This window comes from Prionailurus bengalensis, chromosome E3 (assembly GCF_016509475.1).
Source record: "Prionailurus bengalensis isolate Pbe53 chromosome E3, Fcat_Pben_1.1_paternal_pri, whole genome shotgun sequence".
Taxonomy (NCBI): Eukaryota; Metazoa; Chordata; class Mammalia; order Carnivora; family Felidae; genus Prionailurus; species Prionailurus bengalensis.
In genome coordinates, this window is record NC_057357.1 from 4436072 (window position 1) to 4450408 (window position 14337).

At 61.0% G+C, this 14337-nt stretch overlaps 1 protein-coding gene across 1 annotated transcript in view; it reads right to left on the reverse strand.

Annotated features, from left to right (window-relative positions):
* Positions 1–14337, reverse strand: part of RADIL (Rap associating with DIL domain) — a 60678-nt gene that overhangs the window by 10155 nt on the left and 36186 nt on the right. The window contains exons 3-5 of the mRNA XM_043559583.1: positions 12193–12831; positions 10156–10193; positions 3580–3740 (exon numbers count right to left, since the gene is read on the reverse strand). Coding sequence (XP_043415518.1) covers positions 3580–3740; positions 10156–10193; positions 12193–12831 — 838 coding nt within the window. The remainder of the gene's footprint in view (positions 1–3579; positions 3741–10155; positions 10194–12192; positions 12832–14337) is intronic.

Consider the following 14337-nt stretch of genomic DNA (forward strand, 5'->3'; position numbering starts at 1 on the left):
CCCAGCCTGGCAGGAGGGGCTCCGCGGATGCCAGGTGATTCCTTGCTTCTGGAGGTTCCCGTGAAGTCAAGACGCCAGATCGGCCACAGGGACACGAACACCAGAGAACCCCAACAGGGCAGAACCGTCCCGAAGGGCCTCCAAATGCAGGAGGCACCCCATGTCCCACCAGCGCCGAGCAGGGCTGCCCGGGGCCTGGAGGCCCCGCCTCTGCCTCTGCCGCCCTCAGATCCTCACTTCTTTACAGCAGCTGCAACCGGGCAGCTTGGACGGGTATGTCCAGTGCAGACCCGCGGCTCTCGGCCACTGTTCATTCTGCTACAGCCTCTTCTTTTTTTAATGTTTATTATGTATTTTGAGAAAGGGCATGAGCAGGGGAGAAGCAGTGAGAGATGGGAGGAGAGAGAGAATCCCAAGGACGCTCTACACTGTCAGGGCAGAGCCCAACCCCGGGCTCAAACCCACAAACCGTGAGACCGTGACCTGAGCCCAAATCGAGAGTCAGATGTTCAGCCGACAGAACCACCCAGGTGCCCCTGCTACAGCCGTTCCGTTAAAGGAACCTCTTCTCAGAGCAGGGAGGGAGGAGCTGGGCCCGATGGGGCCCAGAATTGCTCCGAGCACTGAAGCGGCCCTCCCGGGAGCACGGGGGCCCAGGCCGCCCACTGCTGCACAAACAGAATGGAAACGGCGTACAAGTCCGTCAGCGACCCCATCCCTAAAACACCTGGATGCACCACTGTTCGAGACACTTCTCCTCGGACTCGGGGCTCTCCTGCCCCTGGACCCACAGAACACACCCCAAGGGCTCACGCCCCAGGAACCCGTCTGGATTGGGAAGCCAGACGCCTGCCTCGCCTGCCGGGGGTCCTCCCTAGAGCCCAGCCTGTGGGGTCTCGTGGGACCCACCCCCATGGGACAGCCTCCCAGGCCAAGAGGAACACGCAAGGCTGCCCACTGCTGCCGAGACCCGCAGACCATCCGCCACTCACAGCCACTCAAAGCCAGTAGGAACGAGACCAAGAAACCAGTTCCAAACCCTTCCACCGTAGCTGGGCCTGGGCGCCACCCTGCAAGCTACGAGCCTGTCCCGGCCTGTTCCCGTGTGGGTGTGGGGGCTCTGGCAGGAGGAGGGATGACGGGAAGAGGAGGCCAGGACTCGGCGGCCACAGGGAGACACAGATGCCGCCACAGTCCCTCCCACATCACTGGAAAGCCAGCAGAAACACTACAGGCTAAGCAGAGGCCCCCATGAGCCTTTTCGGGGACGGGGCCCATGCCTCGACGCCCCCAGATCTGTAGGTGCTGAGGCAGAGCCGCAAGGGCTCCCCAAGGACTCTCAAAACATCCCCTCCCAAGGGGCCCACCTTCCGTGTGCCTGCGTGAGCGAGGCGTCCTGGGTAAGAGCTTCAGACAACAAAGACTGTTTGCGGAACGAAAAGGCGATTTTCCAGCGTTCAGGACGTGACGTCTGTTTTCAGAATTCTTCCCACAGAAATTTCCCACTGCAGGTCAGGAGGCCGAGACGCGGCTCTAACCTTGCCTTTGCCCTCTGGTGATGTTATTTTTTCCTCAGCGCTCTCCAGCGCCTGCACCGCACAGGACGCTGTTTGTGGGACGTTCAGATCCTGCCGTGGCTCCCCCGGCCCCGAGCGGTCCCAGGGGCGGGTGGAGGCGGGACCCCGGCCATCCCCGTCCTTGCTCTCCCGGCATCGACTGGGCTACAGGACACCCAGGCCCGGGACCAGAAATAACTTCCTCTGAGAGCAGAGGCGGCAGCTGAGGAAGCAGAGCCCCCGTCAACCCCAAATAGCTTTTTTCATGGAAATCAGCCCGATGCGGGGTCCCTGGCCTGGGGAGGCAGGCCCGGTGGGGCCCCAAGACCACAGCGTCTGAGATTAGGCCAGATGAGAAGGGGCGTGAGCGGGACCCGCCCACGAACGCTGTGCCGGAGAGCCGTGGAGGGGGCGGCTCTCCTGGCTGACTCTGCTGGAGCCAGAGCAGGAAGGGCGCCCCGGCTGCACCCCGACCGCCTAACCTCTAGTACAGAAGGACCACAGGCGCTTACAGACGAGCCGGAGGCCCGGGTGCTCACTGGCCGGGGCCATGTCCACAAGAGAGGCCCCTCTGCTCGGAAAAGCTGGGGCCCCCAAGGACGACAAGCAGGCTCTGGAGAGAGAGGGGCCTGGGTCCCGGGAGCACTGAGCTCGGGACGGTCCGGGCCACTGGAGCAGAGCCACTGCCCTGGCTTTGGGGACACACGGAGGCGGCTGTTCACCTGACGCTCGGGGGAAAAGCCGGGTCAGCAGCTGCCACAGGTTTGTGCACAGAGAGCAGCCCACCCTGGGAGGTCAAGGTGCACATCTGGCGCAACGTCCGCCCAAGGGCAACGAGGGTTGCAGGCCACAGGCCAGCGGGCCCGAATGCCCCCTGGGACGCAGAAGGATCCGGTGCTTCCCTCCGCATACCCACGGAAGCCCAAGGACGTTCCCAATGTCCCCTACACTGTGAAGCGGGGGACCAGAAAACACTAAGAAACCACATCTAACAAGAAGACACGTAGACACGCCCGCTGGCTCGGCCTCCCCTCGGCCCCCACCTGGCAGCCCGGCCTCCTCACCTGGCTCGCGAGGCCAGACGCCAGCCTGGCACGGGGTAGGACGGCCTGTGCCACACAGACCGCGGCCTCTCACCGTCACCGCCAGGAGCCCCTCCTAGCAGGGGCACGGCGGGACCCCGTGCCACCTGAGCGGGGTTCGGGGCCCTCTCACCGGTAACCCGCGGCCACCTCCCTGGAGACACAGCCGAGCGCACGGACCTGTGCAGGGCCTGGCAGACCGACCCCACAGGGGCACCTTGGCCAGGCCCCGGCCCGCCTGCCTGCCGGGCTTCCTTCCCAGCTCTGGGCGCAGCCTCCAGAGGCCGGCTGCCAACCACGCCTACCCGGGATCCCCTGCAGCTTCTGCTGCCGAAGCCCCACGACAGGGATACGGGGAAGGGAGCTGCTCCGCTTCCGCCACACAGGAGCGAGCGAGTGGCGAAACCAGGCTCCCCCACGTGAGGCTGTGGTCCAGCCCCTGGGACGGTCCTGCGCCTCGTTCCACCACCCGCGATGCAGACACACAGCCGCTGAAATCCCGCCCGGCCTCGGGGCCCGGCCCGTGCCACCTTCTTCATGAAGCCCGCCAGGACTGCCCCCCTCGGTCTCTGTTTTCAGCACGTCAGGCTGTGGCTCACACAACCTAACGCGGGCTCCCCGGGCAGGTGAGGCCCCAAAGCCAGCAAGTCGCGGTCACAGTCGCGGCCCCCAACGGCAGCGTGGCTGCTCTCTGAAACGGGTGCACCCGTAAGGGACGGCCCAGGGCCGACGCACCGTCCTCTTCCCGCAGGGGCACACGGGAGGCCTGTGTCCGCCGCCCCCCAGGCAGCACGCTGTGCGTGAAAGGACGGCGCGAAGAGCCGGGTTGGCCCGACCGCCGGCGTCACGCCCTCGCGAGGGGAGCCCTGACACGAGGCCACCTCTGTTCTAGCGGCTGGATGGCAAGGCGACGGGGCGCGCGCCCCGCTCCCCGGCGGTACCTGTGACATCCAGCTCCTCCTCCCAGGTCTGCATGTAGAGCGGGCACTTCTGCTGGATGAAGTACAGAAGCTCGACCGAGTTAGACATCCAGAAGAGGATGTGCTGCAGGTCTGGAACCAGGCCAGCCATGGTAAAGCCGGCCAGAGAGAGGGGCTCCTGGCTGCCAAGACACAAGACGAACGGTTACTCGTGGCCGCCGCCCAGGGAGGCCGAACGCGCGAAGTCTGCACGGAAGGGTGTTCTGCTCAGCGGGACGCCACCCCAACCAGCCGTGACCTGTCGGCCTCCCGGCGTCACGCTGGGAAATGAGGTACAAATATAAGCCGTTCGACCCGCGACAGCCAGAGGCCCGTCTACAAACCTCCGACCTCGCAGGAAGGACACCAGCACCCACGGCCAGTGCCAGTGACTCTCGTCAACGAACTGTTTTCACATCTCCGGTTTCCGGAGGAGATAATGAAGGAGCTCGGTGGGGGGGGGGGGGGGGGCGCGCGCAAGCGCATGTGCTCGGAGAGATGGGGCGCACGGCTGTCAGGACGAGCAGCACGAGTGTGTCGTTCGTGTCCGAGAGACGGGAGTTTCCGCGTGTTAAGTTCACGTGACGAACTGAACGAACGGTAATGCCTCTGTTCCAGGAGGCGCACGGGCGAGACTAGCTGGGAACTACCTTGTTAAATAGCCCGACGATGCCTGAAGTCCGTGCATCCAAAAGCAGCCATCAGAGCGTGTCATTTGAAGATTCAGAGGGAACTGTTAGAAAAAGGACTCCACGACGGCCGCGGCTCCCGGAGCCGCCACACGCTCGTCGCACGGCCTCTTCCGCCAGGGCCAAGCGCGTGTCCTTGCGGCGGTCCAAACAGAAGCCGCCAGGCACGGGGCGAGAAGCTCCTCGTCCCTCTGCTCCCCTTACGAGCCTGGGGACGGCCAGCCTGGGGTGGAGGTGGCCCCAGAGGCGCTCCTCTCCCAGGCCGGCACCTAGAGGCTCCTCCGGGCCACTCGCCCCCGGGGTCCGGTGGGCTCCCGCCAAGCGCAGATCCACCGCGGCCCCTAGGATGCAGGGCCTCGTGTCTGGGGGCACCGGCTGGGACAGGGAGCTCCCCAGCACCGGCCCCACTCAACCACCGGTTGAGGAGTCTGAGGGGTGGACGGGGCGAGGCTGTGCCGAGCTCGGGAAATTTCCCGTTTCAGAGGTCGACGGCCATCCTCCTGGGCACAGTCCCTCGTGTCGTCCCACCCGCTGTGTGGAAGCGGTTCCGTGGGTTGTCCTGTGACGGCCTGTGAGGACACCCCCGAGGCGCCCGCAGCCAGGATGTCGCGCTGGTGCCGCCACCACACCCACTGGACTGTTCTGACGGGTGAGCAGAGATCCGTTCGCCGGCAAATCGCCCCGCCCAGCTGTGACTCGGGCTTGGGTAGGGGTGACACGGGGCAGGCTGACCCGCAGTCCCAGGGGCACGGCCGGAGCAGCTGCGCACGTTCGTGAGGGTGGCGTCCGGGTCCGGCCAACGAGGCTCACGGGCAAAGCCACGGGGGCCCCACGGGTGGCGGGCTGACGAGGCTGCGTCGTCCCCTGGGGCAGCCACCACGGGCCCAGGCGGCGGGGCCTCGGGCTCCCTGTCGCGCTTCCTCCCGTGCCTGCGGTTTTGGTTTTGTTGTTCCGACACAACTCCGCTTGCGCCCCCGACGGTGCGACCTCTCTTCCGTCTCCTCGTTTTCATTGCTCGGGGCTGTGGCCGCCGCGGCTCCTGCACAGCTCCTCGCGCGCTTCCTCCGCGTCTGTGCTCCGCACGCTCGTGCTCCCCATGCTCTTCCTCCACATTTGTGCTCCGCGCCCATTTGCAGACGCAGGCAGGCGCGTAGCCGCAAAGAGTTTGGGTTGTTACAAAAGGATTAACCTGGGGCTTCAGAGCCTGATTCCATTTTGTTTTCCACGTTCACTGCCCCTCTCGATGTCACCTTCTCAGAACCCTAAAGGACGGACGGGCTCTACCGAAAAATAAACCACCAGGTATTGGCAGCTGGAGTTTCGGTGTCAAACCCCGGCGAGGTGGCCCCGAAGGCATGGCACCTGCCAGCCGCAGGCCACACGCTTGGGGCACAAACACCGGGCAACGGGGCCGGCCTATCCCTTCAGGTGAGCACCGAGTGGGAGCGATTTCACGGATAGGACTCCAAAGACACAGGCACCGAAAGCAAAAATAGACAAGTGGGCCTACGTCCAACTGAAAAGCTTCTGCACAGCAGAGAAAACCTCCAACAGGGTGAAAAAGCAACCTACAGCGTGGGAGAGAGATTTGTAAACCATCCATCTGCTAAGTGGTTAATTTCCAAAACACGTAAGGAAACCCTGTAACTCGAAAGTAAAAAAACTCACGACCCGATTCAAGAAAAGGTTTAAGACTCGAACGGACAGGTCTCCAAAAAAGACACCCAGGTGGCCGACAGGCTCGTGAAAAGGCGCTCACCATCGCTCACCACCCGGTAAACGCAAACCAAAACCACGATGAGCTGTCACCTCACCCCCGTTGGAATGGCCATCGTGAGAAGGACAAGAGGTAACAGGCGTCAGTGAGGGCGTGGAGAAGGTGGAACCCTCCTGCGTTGTCGGCGGGAGTGCAGACCAGGAACGGCGCGGCCGCCGTGGAGAACAGTGTGGAGGCTCCTCAAAATCGGCCTGAGGACCCGGCAGTTCCGCTCCTGCCTACTTCCCCGCGAGAACTGAAATCAGCATCTCCAAGAGGTATTCGCACCCCACTGCTCAGCGCAGCACCAGGCGCGAGAAGGACCACCCAGAGCCACACGAAACGTCCACCGAGGGAGGGAGGGGTAAAGAAAATCTGGTACGGGACACAATGGAATGGTATTCAGCTTTTAAAAAATAAAGGAGGGGCGCCTGGGTGGCTCAGTCGGTTAAGCGTCCGACTTCGGCTCAGGTCATGATCCCGCGGTCCGTGAGTTCGAGCCCCGTGTCGGGCTCTGTGCTGACAGCTCAGAGCCTGGAGCCTGTTTCAGATTCTGTGTCGCCCTCTCTCTGACCCTCCCCTGTTCATGCTCTGTCTCTCTCTGCCTCAAAAATAAATAAACGTTAAAAAAAATTACTGAAAAATAAAGGAAATCCTGCAATAACGCGACAGCACGGATGAACCTTGAAGACGTTATGCTAAGCAAAATAAGCCAATCACGGAAGGAAAAATACTGCATGATGTCGCTCAGGTGACATTTCTCAACAGTCCAACTCATGGACGCAGAGGGCAGAATGGCGGCTGCCAGGGGCTGGGGCGGGGACGGAGAAACCAGAAACGGCTAACCGACACCTCAAAACGCTAAGGGGTACTACGCTCACGTCAAGTGTTCTTACCACAATAAAAACAAACCAAACCGGATCAAATCAATCACTGCTCTGATACAATTTTTTTTAAAGTAGGCTCCACGCCCAACATGGGGCTTGAATTCACAACCTTGGGATCAAGAGTCACATGCTCCACCTAACGGAGCCAGCCAGGCGCCCACGATCTAATTTTTTTTAATCCATATGGGAAGCATATCGAGGGGAAATTATTACTTGGCAACAAAATGGAAAGCGTTTTTGTTAATACAAATTTAAGAAATTCAAATATTGTTCCGAATAATTAACGAATCAAAGAGAAAATTAAAATAGAAATTATGCAAGAATAGGAAACGATAAAGACCTTCACGGAATAGAAATCGAAGAAAACGTAAGCAGAAACGACAAAATTGGCCCTTTTAAACAGACGACAACAGACGAATCCCTGGGAAGATAATTCAAAGGGAGAGAAGAGGAAGGAGATACAACCAATGTAAATGCTGGGATAGTACTACAAATACACGAGACGTGAAAACTCCAAAGAGAACAGAACGAACAACTTATTCCAATAACTTTGAAAACGAAAGTAAAAATTACCAAAATCAGTGTAAGCAGAACCAGAAAACTAGATACGCCAGTAATCACCGAAGAAATGGGTTCAGCAAAACCGGGCCGTCCAGACACTTTTACAGGGAAGTACTTCGTACTTCGAGCAAACCTGTGAGAGCTGAGTCCACACCTCAGACAAACCAATGCAGGGAACTGAAAACACACAGGGTGGCCCGGTTCAGTCTCTGCGAATCCTGTTATTACAGACAAAGGCCACGAATAAAAAATCACACATTAATGTGACCTGTGAATTCAGATGGGAAAACCCTCATTAAAACATCAACCAACCTGAACCTCGCCCTCCTAAAAAGTCAGCCATCAAAAAGGGTTTACTCCCAGGGATTCAGTCGTGGTCCAGAAAACTTGGTAACGCAGCACCCACATTCGTGCATTCCCAGAAAAAAAGGCGTGATCACAGGGGCAGCAAAAGCGTGTGGTGAAAGTCCACAGTCGTTCGAAATTTAATGTTTATTTATTTTTTTTTTGAGACAGAGAGAGACAGAGCATGAACGGGGGAGGGGCAGAGAGAGAGGGAGACACAGAATCGGAAACAGGCTCCAGGCTCTGAGCCATCAGCACAGAGCCTGACGCGGGGCTTGAACTCACGGACTGTGAGATCATGACCTGAGCTGAAGTCGGCCGCTTAACCGACTGAGCCACCCAGGTGCCCCACAGTCGTTTGAAATTTAAACAAAACCACCCCGCACAAAGCTCTGACACCCGTGAGGCAAAATGTTAATGTGAAATTCAGGTATGGATTCTTGGGTGGTTAATAGTCTGTGCTTTTCTATATTTTGGAGGTGATCCCTAATTTTTTTTTTTTTTAATGTTTATTTTTGACAGAGAAACAGAGCGTGACTAGGGAAGCAGCAGAGAGAGAGAGACACACACACAGAATCCGAAGCAGGTTCCAGCCTCCAAGCTGTCAGCACAAGAGCCCGATGCGGGGCCTGAACTCACGGACCACGAGATCATGACCTGAGCCCAAGTCGGACGCTCAACCAACTGAGCCACCCAGGTGCCCCGATTCGTAATTTTTTAAAAAGGAGGGAGAAGGAGCAATCCCTGCCGATGGACACAGGCATTTTTAGGCCCTAACAACACAAGTTCTGGAACCCAAAATGGGCATGAGCTGCTGCAGGGAGGCCTTGGTTCCCCCGTGAGCAGGGTGCCACAGCACAGGCACCGATGTGGGAGGCGGCACTGAGGAGGGAAGGGGCAGCACGAGCCCCTGAAAACTCAGCTCCATCACCTCCACACCCTACCCCTGCCCCGGAAGCCCGGCTGTCCCGGAGCAAAGCAAGGGGCTGGGGGTGAGGCCGCCACACCTGTCAACGGGCCCCCAAGGCCAGCCCCTCACACGGGAAACCTACGCGATATGGGCCGCCCAGTGCACTAGGCCTGTGCCGTTCCCTCCGGCGCGGGTGAGCCAGCCGCCACTCTCTGATGCCGGACTCCCCCGTGGGGCCCGGGCCATGCTGAGCGCTGCCCCGGTGAGCTGGGCGGCAGGGCCGGGCCTCCCCGTGCCGCCTCAGGCCTCAGAGGCACATCGCTCATCAGCAAACACTTCCGCCGAAGTCGCTCCAGCTTCCCGACGTCAACGGGAGCCAGAGAGCGCACGCCGACGAGTGCCAGGAACACTGTGCTCAACTTCCGGCTCGGGTGGGACCGCTGGGCCACTCCAGACCTATGCCGCTCCTGACCCAAGCTTGCATCCCTCCCTTCGGAAGGGGGGCGGTGACGATTGCTCCTTTCCCTTCCGGGGACCACAGAGGACGCCTGAGCAGACATGTACCGCCAACGGCATGCTTGACAGATGGTCTTTATAGCAGAGGCATCAACGGGAGTGGACCAACGTGTGACTTAAGGTCCCGTGTGCCCTTCCCTGACGACGGGCAGTGACCAGCCCCCTCAACGTGGCTCTCCTTTGGGGTGTTACCACACGTGTCCGGACAGCTTCGCCGTGGACTTTACGTGCGGGTGCCCTGTCCGCTCCACACGGTTTTCAGATTCCGACACACGGACGGAGCACATAGTGCGTTCACTCTCACCGTCGCCAAGCGTCCGCCGTACAGATACACGGCCCTCTGCCCACCTGGTCACTCACAAACAAGGCCTTGAGAGCACACCTCCTGCCCTGCATGGGCAGCCTTCTCCGTGGTGCCCGCTCGGGAGACCCAATATGCTGTATTGGGCCGCAGCATATACACGTCTTCGCTTTAATGCCAAATAGCTTCCCAAGTCCCAGCAGTGCTGTGAGCATAAACAGCGCTCTCTGGGAAAACAGACGTGGGAGAACAGAAACGTGCCGCCTTCTCTCAAAATCAGGGTTGCACAACTTCCTGAAGCGGCAGGTTCGCTTTGGCACAGTCGTCAGGGAAGTGAGGGGACGACAAGGCTGCAGAGGGGACCTCGCCCCCTTGGTCTTACAGGTGCTCTGGAGAAACTCCCCGAATACAGTGCTTCCTGGGGTGGTGAGCGCAGAAATGGAAACAGCCACTCTGAGGCAGAAGGACAGTTGGACAGCAGCACACGGCTGACCCCGGAGACGTCAGGGGCCCCCCAGGCTCCACAGGGAGGTGCAAGTCTGCTGGGGAACTAGCTCCCTACGGGACAGGTGCAACGGCTGGGCCATACTTACAGGTGCGCCTGCTTCTCCGCCAGTTCTTTGGTTTTCTCCTACAATCAGAGACAAAAAAATCAAGCATGAGAAAAGACAGGACAGCACAGGATGTGCTCGACGAGAACGCCACTAAACGCCCAGCACACCGTCCTCGTAAAAACACGGCACTACTGTGCGGACTGTTTACTCGAAACTCTGCCGGAAAGGCCGGTTTTCCATCTGATGTGACATCTCTTCGTTCCATTGCCGAATATGACCTGCGTGCTTCCTGCAACAGAGATCATTTACAACGATCTAGCTGACTTAACAAGCGGCCCTTTCAGAAACAGTCAAGCAGCTCAGACATCTTACAAACGCCAGGATGAAGATTCTGTGCGCACTCGTACCGTCCAGCTTAACACATACGCTTTTCGACGTCGGCCACGGGTTAGCCAATATCCTCCCCCTCACTTTTAACTGAGAAGTTACTCTTGCTTTAGTAGCAAGCTGTCATCTGACAGAGCGGAGGTCCGCTTGTTCCAAGACGTGCTCGCCCACCTCTAGTGGCGGAGGACAGACGGCTCTTGCTGCCCGACAGACAAATGAACAACAAAAACGTACGGGGCTCTCGCCAGACCAGGGCTGAGGTGTGTGGACAGACGGGGGAAGCAGGCAGGGTGTAGCCCGGATTCTGACTCCTTCGTGAGCCCCAGACCATGGATAAGGTAGTTCACCTCCACGAGCCTCGGCTTCCACGCCCGTACGGTGGGGGACAAGGCTAATCCCAGGAGCACCTCCGACAGCCACGGGCGGCACTCGGGCTCAGGCTGGCACACGGCTCCCCGCCCGCCTCTATGCTCCATCACAAGCCAAGTTACACCCTCCTTGCCTCGGTTTCCTCAGCGGGGCTTGGGATACGGCTCCCGCGTCGTAGCGTCTGACTTACTAGTGCCTGGCCCAGAGCAGGCTTAGGACAGGACAGCGAGCTGTGTAGAAACTCACAACCCGTGACCTCAGACCCCCGGTCACCACAGGCCCTAGTGTGCTCAGGCTGATGTACCTCGTGGACTTCACCTGGCCCGCACAGACCGCACGTGACCGTGCACTTGACCACACGGAGGGAAGCGACCACACCAGGGCCATACCAACATCAATCCACGTGGGAACCATCAGAGGTGGCCTCGGATAGCCACAATGCACATGGGTTACTTGTACAAACCTTGGGAGGTGACAGCCCATATTGGCTTTTGCTTTTAAAAGGTTTCAATTATTTTAAACGTGCATCTTAATCTGAAAAACCTATCCAGTTTCTGCAGAGCCAGAGTGAGCTGGGCCAAGACATACGGGCATCTCTTTGGGAGACCATGTGTAACTACCGGTCAGGCTTTGGGTCCTGGAGGGGCAGGAAGAGGTGAGGGGCCCTGAGTTCTGGACCCAGGCCGCCTGCAACAGCGCTTGCCCTGGCCCTGCAGGGACGCCTGGCAGTGCCCAGAGCCGCCTCCGTGAGGGCAGGGGAGCCACTGGCAGGCAGCGGGCAGAGCCCAGGGATGTGAACCAGCCTCTAACAGGGCACAGGCTGGCCCCACACCTCTGCCCAAAGGTGGGTGGTCTCGAGACCCTAAGGGAGTCAAGCTTTTCGGTGTACAAGAGTCGACCCGCCCCGGGCCCCCAGCCCTGAGCTGACAACGGCTCCATAGCCGAGTGCTGGCCAAGGCCCGAACTGCCCCAGGCAGACAGCACAGGGCACTCGGGCCTAATGGGTATCCAGGGCTCAGGGGCACATCACGGCTGGGCTGGGCCTGGGGGACGGACGTGGGACCGGAGCGCACAATGCCGTGGCCGGCCCCCAGCCCCACCCCCCCCACCCCCGAGGATGAAATGCCACGGTGGGGATGCTCTGGGCTCCCTAGGTATGGACAGGCAGTAAAGCTGGCCTTCGGTCAGAGGAGGGACTCGTGACATCCCCCAGGCACCCACAGCCCACACCCAGCTCAGCCCACACCCAGCTCTGCCCCCAGCCAACGGCCCCCCACCCCCACCCCACCGACCACAGCAAACGGCAGCCCCGTGACTGACCCAGACCGTCTCTCGGATTGCCTTGGCCATCTTGAGCAGGAGCGGCCCAAATGAGCCGGGCTCCAGGCGGGTGGCCGAGTGCTGGATGCAGAGGCAGAGGAGGAAGGCGGGGGCCAGCTTGTGGCCATCACCGCCAGGCTCGACCAGCGTCATGATCCTCTGCAACAGCGCGTCCTCCACCTCGGGCTCGAACTCCAGGTGCAGCGGCCTCGGCCGGGGGAAGGCGGCGCGCGTGGAGCCGGAGCGGGGGGTGCCCCGGGCCCGGAGCGCGGCCCCGCACATCCTGCAGCTTCGTGGCCCAGCCCGCAGCCGGGCCAGGGCCTGGGCGGGCAGGGGCTGGGCTTGCGCCGGGTCCTTGAACAGCAGCAGGTAGTAGAGGCCGAGGGAGAGCAGGTCCCCGTGGCGCAGCACCACGGCCCGGCCCCCCACCTCCGAGAAGTTGACGGACACGGGCGCCCCGGGGACGGGCTCCAGGACCAGCCTGTTCCCTGGCCTCTCTGGGCCTGGAGGCCGGTGCCTGCGGATGGTGCAGTGCAAGGGCAGGATGTCCGGGGCCGAGAGGCTGACGCTGGGCTTGCTGGAAGGGGTCCTCTGGCCCACCGTGTGCTGCTCCCGGTTGAGCAGGTACACCAGGCTGTCCTGAAACGCAAACGCAAGACTTCAAGGGCCGGACACACCTCGGGCAAACCCCTCAGGGGGAAGAAACGAAAAGGTGGCCCGGCTCCAGGTGGCCGGCTCGCCATCCTGGGCCCCCCTGCCCCGGGGCCCTTCCTAACCTGCTGTCTGCCACCCGCCCGCCCCCCGCTGGGCACCCACGGTCCCCGAGGGAGGAGGGCTTCCCGGAGCAGCCTCCAGGGCACAGCGGACACCCTGGGGAGGACTCCAGCTGTGAGACGCCAGAGGCCCGACAGGGCCGAGCTGGGCACTGACACTGGCTTACAGGCACAGCCACGTGCCACCAGGCCCTGGCGTGACCTGTGCCGAGCTGTGCGCCAGCACCCTCCTCTGCGGCCCCGGCTTCGCGAGGGCCGATGACTTCTCACGACACGGAACAGGGACAGGACTGTAGCCTCTCCCGGAACCTGATGCAACGCTGCCATAAGAAAACCTCCCCAAGAGAAGACACAGGAGTCTGTGTCTCCTAGAGCCACGTGCCCTACAAGAGTGCAGAACGGAGGACACCAACCTCAAGGAGGGGCCGGTGCCCGAAGGCGCTCGTGACATCCGGCCCCTGCTGGTATGTGCCACGATGGGCCCCCGACGCTGGCCTGCGTGTGCGCGGGGCCCACCAGGCGTGCCCCCAACTTACCTTCCCCTCGTTCACAAGCTGAAAATCACAGCCGGGACGGACACTTAACATACAGCGTGCACAAAGGCACAACCGCGAAGTACACGGGTGCTAAGAAAACCCTCGCCTCTAAAGCCTCACCGCCACCCTCTCCCCACCTGTTTCTCGAGGAAACTTCCCCGACCTCTAGGCGCAGAGTCAGCAGAGGACTCCTTCCTCTGAGCTGCCGCCCTCGTGCTCGAGCACACGCCCCGGTAAAGCCTCGCCCGGAACCCTCGTCGGGCCTCTCGTCAATTCCTATTGCTCGCCCAGCGCGAGGCCCGCTTTGGCATCCCTAAGACCTGAGCTCCGCCAGCCCCACCGCTGCATGGCGGGCACCGGGATGGAGCCGGGAGGGAGCTGGGCAAATCGGCACGAGCCAGAGAGCAGGAAGGGAGAGCCTACGGTGCAGAGCGGGACTGATGAGGAACCTCGGAGGGCCACACCCCTCCGGCCGAGGGCTCCCACAGAAGTGGTGGGACATGCGGGCCGGGGACGGGTGGCTCATCTCCCTGCCTCCTCGGGGAAAGCTTCTCGCGGTACAGTCGAAGCTGTACGACACAACAGCTCTTGGCCAAGCAGCCACCGTCGTTTGGACAGGTGGGCAGACCCGTGTCGGGGACCCCAAAGGCATGGCAGGGCACGGCCCGAGACACACACGGAAGGGGGCAGACAAGCAGTACCGAGAGGCCCGGCACCGGGTGAGCCCTCTCCCCCGCCGCTTCCTCCTGGAGCCCGGACATAGAATGCTCTGGAAACACAGCACAGAGGAAGCCTCCACTTCCCCCAGAATCCAGGACGGCCCTGCGTGGTGGTCC